At 48.1% G+C, this 7,462-nt stretch overlaps 1 protein-coding gene across 1 annotated transcript; it reads left to right on the top strand.

Annotated features, from left to right (window-relative positions):
- The first annotated feature begins 5,443 nt into the window (after positions 1–5,443).
- Positions 5,444–6,951, top strand: LOC123154576 (auxin response factor 13-like). The gene is made up of 2 exons (XM_044573268.1): positions 5,444–6,471; positions 6,555–6,951. The coding sequence occupies exons 1-2, from the start codon at positions 5,509–5,511 to the stop codon at positions 6,705–6,707; spliced, it is 1,116 nt and encodes a 371-aa protein (XP_044429203.1). The 5' UTR covers positions 5,444–5,508; the 3' UTR covers positions 6,708–6,951.
- Positions 6,952–7,462: the final 511 nt, after the last annotated feature.

The raw sequence follows: 7,462 nt of genomic DNA, 5'->3' as shown, positions 1-7,462 counted from the left end.
GACGAACTTTGGCAACGGTGCATAATCAGGGGGAACACTTCTACCTTGAAATTTAGTGTGAGATCATCTTATAATGCTACCGTCAATCAAGCAGAATAAGATGCATAAAGGATAAACATCACATGCAATCAATATAAGTGATACGATATGGCCATCATCATCGTGTGCCTTTGATCTCCATCTCCAAAGCACCATCATGATCACCATCGTCACCGGCGTGACACCTTGATCTCCATCGTAGCATCGTTGTCGTCTCGCCAACTATTGCTTCTACGACTATCGCTACCGCTTAGTGATAAAGTAAAGCAATTATAGGGTGATTGCATTTCATACAATAAAGCGACAACCATATGGCTCCTGCCAGTTGCCGATAACTCCGTTACAAAACATGATCATATCATACAATAAAATATAGCATCATGCCTTGACCATATCACATCACAACATGCCCTGCAAAAACAAGTTAGACGTCCTCTACTTTGTTGTTGCAAGTTTTACGTGGCTGCTACGGGCTGAGCAAGAACCGTTCTTACCTACGCATCAAAACCACAATGATAGTTCGTCAAGTTAGTGTTGTTTTAACCTTCAACAAGGACCGGGCGTAGTCACACCCGGTTCAACTAAAGTTGGGAAAACTGACACCCGCCAGCCACCTGTGTGCAAAGCACGTCGGTAGAACCAGTCTCGCGTAAGCGTACGCGTAATGTCGGTCCGGGCCGCTTCATCCAACAATACCGCCGAACCAAAGTATGACATGCTGGTAAGCAGTATGACTTGTATCACGCACAACTCACTTGTGTTCTACTCATGCATATAACATCTACGCATAAGCCTGGCTCGGATGACACTGTTGGGGAACGTAGTAATTAAAAAAAATTCTACGCACACGCAAGATCATGGTGATGCATAGCAACGATAGGGGAGACTGTGTCCACGTACCCTCGTAGACCGATAGCGGAAGCGTTATGACAACGCGATTGATGTAGTCGTATGTCTTCATGATCGACCGATCCTCAGTACCGAACGTACGACACCTTCGTGTTCTGCACACGTTCAGCTAGGAGACGTCCCGCAAACTCACGATCCAGTAGAGCTTCGCCGGAGAGTTTCGTCAGCACGACGGCGTGATGACGGTGATGATAATGCTACCGATGCAGGGCTTCGCCTAAGCACTGCTACGATATTACCGAGATGGATTATGGGGGGGGGGCACCGCACGCGGCTAAGAGATCAATGATCAATTGTTGTGTCTCCAAGGGGTGCCCCCCTCCCCGTATATAAAAGAGTGGAGGAGGGGGGGCGGCCTCCTATGGTCGCGCCCCATGATGAGTCCTACTCCCATCGGGAGTAGGACTACCTCCTTCCAAGCAGGAGTAGGAGAGGAGAAGGAAGGGAGAGAAGGAGAGAAGGAAAGGGGGGCACCAACCCCCTCCTTGTCCAATTCGGACTAGAGGGGGAGGGGGCGCGTGGCTGCCCTGGCCGCCCCTCCTCTTCTCCCACTAGGGCCCATTAGGCCCAATATACTCCCTCGGGGGTTCCGGTAACCCACAGGTACTCCGGTATATGTCCGAAACCTCCTGAAACACTTCCGGTGTCTGAACATAGTCGTCCAATATATCGATCTTTACGTCTCGACCATTTGCAGACTCCTCGTCATGTCCGTGATCATATCCGGAACTCCGAACTACCTTCGGTACATCAAAACACAAAACTCATAATACCGCTCATCACCAAACTTTAAGCGTGCGGACCCTACCGGTTCAAGAACTATATAGACATGACCGAGACACGTCTCCGGTCAATAACCAATAGCGGAACCTGGATGCTCATATTGGCTCCCACATATTCTATGAAGATCTTTATCAGTCAAACCGCATAACAACATACGTTGTTCCCTTTGTCATCAGTATGTTACTTGCCCGAGATTCGATCGTCAGTATCTCAATACCTAGTTCAATCTCGTTATTGGCAAGTCTCTTTACTCATTCCGTAATGCATCACCCCGCAACTAACTCATTAGTTACAATGCTTGCAAGGCTTATAGTGCCGTGCATTACCGAGAGGGCCCAGAGATACCTCTTCGACAATTGGAGTGACAAATCCTAATCTCGATCTATGCCAACTCAACAAGTACCTTCGGAGACACCTGTAGAGCACCTTTATAATCACCCAGTTACGTTGTGACGTTTGGTAGCACACAAAGTGTTCCTCCGGTAATCGAGAGTTGCATAATCTCATAGTCATAGGAACATGTATAAGTCACGAAGAAAGCAATAGCAGTAAATTAAAACGATCAAGTGCTAAGCTAACGGAATGGGTGAAGTCAATCACATCATTCTCCTAATGATGTGAACCCATTTATCAAATGACAACTCATGTCTATGGTTAGGAAACATAACCATCTTTGATCAATGATCTAATCAAGTAGAGGCATACTAGTGACACTCTGTTTGTCTATGTGTTCACACATGTATTATATTTCTGGTTAATACAATTCTAGCATGAATAATAAATATTTATAATGAAATAAGGAAATAAATAATAACTTTATTATTGCCTCTAGGGCATATTTCCTTCAATACCGTGAAGATGGTCTAACCAAATATGGCGACCAACCCCAAGTGTTAATGATAACTTCGCTAGATTATGAGCTTCATAGTTTGAGCTCCTAAATTCATGAGCAATAGTACAAGAATTAAAATCATGCTGGTGCGAAAGATCTCCTGTATAATTGCACCATGAGCTGCTCCACTCCCAGTACGTATCTCCTCCACTACCCCTCGACAATCATATGCAATATGGATAGTTTGTAGTTGTAGATCATCGTAGAGGTCCAGTGTTTCTCTGACCGCCATCGCCTTAAGAGTAGCTGGGTCTCCTATCGTTCCAAAGACAACTGCCGATGCCCCAAGAAATGTACCAGTGTGATCCCTACTGATTGCACCCACAACTCCATACCGGCCCGACCGCCCAACAACTGATCTGTATTTACTTTCGCTACCCCCACCGGCGGTGCAATCCACTGACTGGGGTGTGGAGCTGGAACAGAAGGTTCTTCCGTGACTCGCTTTATAACCTGAAGATCGGCTAGTTGAGAAGATATGAATCCATGAATGGCTTGCGGGCTTTTCATAGGTTGCTTTCCTTCTCACCTTTCAGATGGCCCACAAACTCACTGCTAGACGTACAAAATCTTCACTCAAAGCCTCCTGCATAGTGAACAACCACTTCTTCGTTCCATCCTCATGAATAATGCTAAACTGATCAAGAATCTCTTCTGAAGATAGAGCCCAGGTGCTTCTAGACATTGGGCAGTGTAATAGGGCATGTTTCCATGTATCCCGCTGTCCACATAAGATACACGCAGTCGAAGTTGACATGTTGCACCGGTGCAGAACTTCAGCTGACGGAATAGAGTGCCGTGCCAATCTCCAAAGGAACATACACACCTTAGGTGGGACTGGTGCTTTCCATATTGAGCTCCACTCCTTGCTCTGGGACATAACGTTAGAAGAACCCTCCCTCTGATCAATATAGTTTTCCCGGCTTGACTTTGTTCTAATCAACATTCTGTATGTTGAAGCCACAATAAATAAACCCCTGGGGTTTTCATGCCATGCCCAGAAGTCGTTGATCCGTCTCAATCAAACAGGGATCTTGAGAATCTCTTGGGCGTCAAAACGTGTGAAGATCGACCTGACCATGTCTTCTCTCCATGCAGTAGCCATGGTGTCAATTAAGTCCGCCACAAGCTGGGGCGGATTCTGTACTAAAGAGCAAATTGGTCGTTTGAAGCTATCTCTGGGTATCCAATTATGATCCCAAATCATGGTGGTCTCCCCATTCCCAATCCTCCTTATAATTCCTTGCAGCAATACCTCCTTCCCATCCAAGATGGCCCTCCATATCTGTGACGGGTGGGATCCAAGCTCCGCCTCGAGAAGGGACCGATCAGGAAAGTATACGGCTTTTAGGATTCTTGCACTTAGAGATTCTTCGTCGTTCAAAATCCTCCATGCTTGCCTAGCCAGAAGTGCTAAGTTAAAGAGCTCCAGATGACGGAAACTGGGTCCCCCCAAATGTTTGGGCATAGTCATCACATCCCAGGCCACCCATGCTGGCTTTCTCCCTCCCCTCTTGCTTCCCCACCAAAATTGTCGAATCAGAGAGGAGATGCTCTCACACAAGCCCCTCGGCAATCTGAAACAAGACATAGAATATACCGGTATAGCTTGAGCCACTGATTTGATAAGTACCTCCTTCCCTACTGACCACAAAAGCTTCGCCATCCATGCATCCTTTAACTTTCTCCCAAACTCTATCACACAAATATTTGAAGGTGCCATTTTTTGAATGCCCCACATCCGTAGGCATCCCTAGATACCTATCATTGAGTGATTCATTTTGCACTTGGAGCTTGTTTTTCACATTGCTTCTCAAGTTCTGAGGGGCACCCTTTGCTGAAAAAAATAGAAGACTTTGCATGATTTATCCGCTGTCCAGACGCTTGGCAGTAGATATCCAGTAGGTTTTGCCACATGTTTTGCTCCTCCACACTTGACTTGGAAAGCAACGGACTGTCATCTGCAAACAAAAGGTGATTCACCGGCGGCGCTGTGGGTGCCACCTTGATACCCCCTCCGTCCGGAAATACTTGTCATCAAAATGAATAAAAGGGGATGTATCTAGATGTATTTTAATTCTAGATACATCCCTTTTTGTCCATTTTCATGACAAGTATTTTCGGACGGAGGGAGTACCTGCTAACAGAGACGACTGAGAACTGGATTTCAGGAGGCACGAGAGGCCCTCTGCTGCAATCAAAAAAAGGTAAGGGGAGATAGGGTCTCCCTGCCGAATTCCTCTAGATGGTTCGAAACTCTCTAGTTTTTCTCCATTAAAAAGCACCGGGAACGAAACAGAAGAGACCATGGACATAACTGTCCCCACCCAGGTGTGTGCAAACCCCAGCTTTAACATGATGGCCCGCAAATATGGCCATTCTAATCGATCATATGCCTTCATCATGTCAAGTTTCAACGCACAATAACTGTTCGATAATGCTAAATATACAAAGAGTTACACGCAATTACATGCTGACTAGGATTTTTTCCATCTACTAACCAATCACAAACTTGCCCCCCTGATTTTCAGGTGAGGTGGGCCGCCTCCCCACCTATTGACCAATCAAATTTCTTTGTAAAAGCTTGTAACTCGTTTGTACGTGTAGCATTACTCATAACTGTTGCTCTTCGACCTGTTCCTCTTCATAAAATGCAAACAGTGGTAAGCACAAACTCTCCCAAATTGCTGCATGCTTCCATTTTACGAGTCAGCCGTTTGCTGGGCCAGCCCAGTATGTATCACCACCGGTTCAGCCTGAATGGGCCGGCCCAGTCGGGCGAGCTCTGCGTCAAAAAGACGTCCCGTCGCTGGCCAGCCCCTTCTCCAAGTCCAATCCCACTCCCACCCACCCAGCCAGGAGCCCGCGCCGCCAATCAAGCAAGGATGTCGCTTCTCCTCGGCGGCCTCGGCGGCGGCAACGGCGACCCGCTCCCAGCCCTAAAAGACGACGCCTGGATGTATGCCGCCGTCGATCTCTCGCGCCTCCCCGCCGCCGGAACCCGCGTGTGCTACTTCTCCCGCGGCCACCACGAGCAGTGGGCCGACCGCCTCGGCGCTCCGCCGGCCGCCGACCCCACCAATCCTTACGCCTCCTGCACAATCATCTCCGTCGAGGTTCGCACCGTCGCTCACGCTCCGTACGCCAGCATCATCCTCTCCCCCGCTCCCGACGAACCCCAAGGCGGTGCGCCCGCTCCCGCCGGGGACCTGTTCCGCTACGCCTTCAAGGAGTTGACCAACTCGGATGTCAAAGAGCCAAGATTGATGGTCCGCAAGGCAACTGCATCTATCTTCCCCGCCTTTGGCGTCAACCAGCAAGAGCAGGACCTGGTGATGTTCGATATCAAGTCCAGAACCTGGAACTTCACCCACGTATACAAAGGTGGTCGGCAGATGCACTTCCTCCGCGGCGACTGGGCCAATTTCGTGGCAGCAAAGAGAGCCAAGTCACGGAACCCCCTCTTTCTGCTGCGCCGGGTCGAGGATGGTGCCTTCTTCATTGAGCTACGTAGCTCCTTGGACACGCCCGAAGCAGAGAAAGACCGCCTCTTGGCGCCGCCGCTGGTTCTGCAGGAAGAAATCAATGAAGCAGCCGCAGCCGCAGCCGCAGCCGCCCCCGCTGGACAAGGGCAATTCCAAGTGACCTACTACCCACACAAGGAAACAGGGCTTTTCGTGGTGCCGCGGTGGGAGCTGGACCGGGCTTTGGGCGTCAATTGGGAGACCGGCATGCAAGTGCGGGCGAGGAAGCTTCAGTTACACCCCATCGCCGATGAAATCCCCCAGCCGGCAACGGGCGTGATCACTGCTGTCCACCAGCCAATCTCCGGATGGCGAAGCTTGGAGGTATGTATCGTGAGCATAGATTGATTTGGGAGATTGAGTTGCATTGCATTGCAATTTGGGTCTAAATCTGAATCTTTGTGCAGGTCGTTTGGGGCCAGTCGTCCACTTCTTCGCCGACCAATGCCTGGGATGTCGAAGTGGTGCCTGGAGACAATGCTCCTCCGCTCAAGAAGCAGAAGGTCGCTGCACCTGCGCCACGGTCTGGAGACCCATCAACGACAAGCCATGTGCATTAGCACACAATTTGTTAATTCAATTGCCTTGGATAGTCTGCTGTGTCAAGAGAGGGGTACTGAAAGTGGAAGTGATTTGCATTCTTGCTAGGATTTGCGGCTATTTCCTCCTTTGATTGACGCGGTTGGTTTGGTGGTACTAATCCTGCAAGTGGCATTTTGATGTTGTCCTTGTTGATGATACACATGTTATCTGAATCTGGGATGTTTCGGAGATGAATCATTATGTGCATGCTGTGGTTTTTCTTTGGTTTTTGTCCATTATATGTTCAGCGATCGTGTGATACGAAGACTTTGTTGGCGACAGTCACCTTGTTTGTGTTTATGTCCTAATAACTGATCTTGTAAATGCTCTTTCATAGGTTCAGTCGCTGCCTATAAATGGAACCAAGGTTTGTTCGTTAAGCACTGTACTTATGTGCCTCCTTTCATCGTTCAACCTCCATTTCTTTGATTGGGATGTTTCATATATGAATCATCGTCTGCCGATGTTTTTTTCTCACAATGCAGTCCGAGTCCATACATATTTTGAATATATGGTTCTTTTCCTCTCTGAGAATGCATTATCACGGTATCACCTGTCCAGAGAAAGAGCAAACTGAACCACATGGAGCTGCACCTATGTTCTTTTCATTAGATTATTATATCTTCTGTTTATTTCCACATGATTAGATGTTTGCTAATGCACCCATAAGCCAAGTGAGATCAAACAATGCAGTCTGAATCCGTATTATACTTTGGATATATCCCTGTTCTCA

This window comes from Triticum aestivum, chromosome 7A (assembly GCF_018294505.1).
Source record: "Triticum aestivum cultivar Chinese Spring chromosome 7A, IWGSC CS RefSeq v2.1, whole genome shotgun sequence".
Classification (NCBI taxonomy): domain Eukaryota; kingdom Viridiplantae; phylum Streptophyta; class Magnoliopsida; order Poales; family Poaceae; genus Triticum; species Triticum aestivum.
The sequence above is the reverse complement of the archived record's forward strand: the minus strand, read 5'-3'. Positions and strand labels throughout refer to the sequence as shown.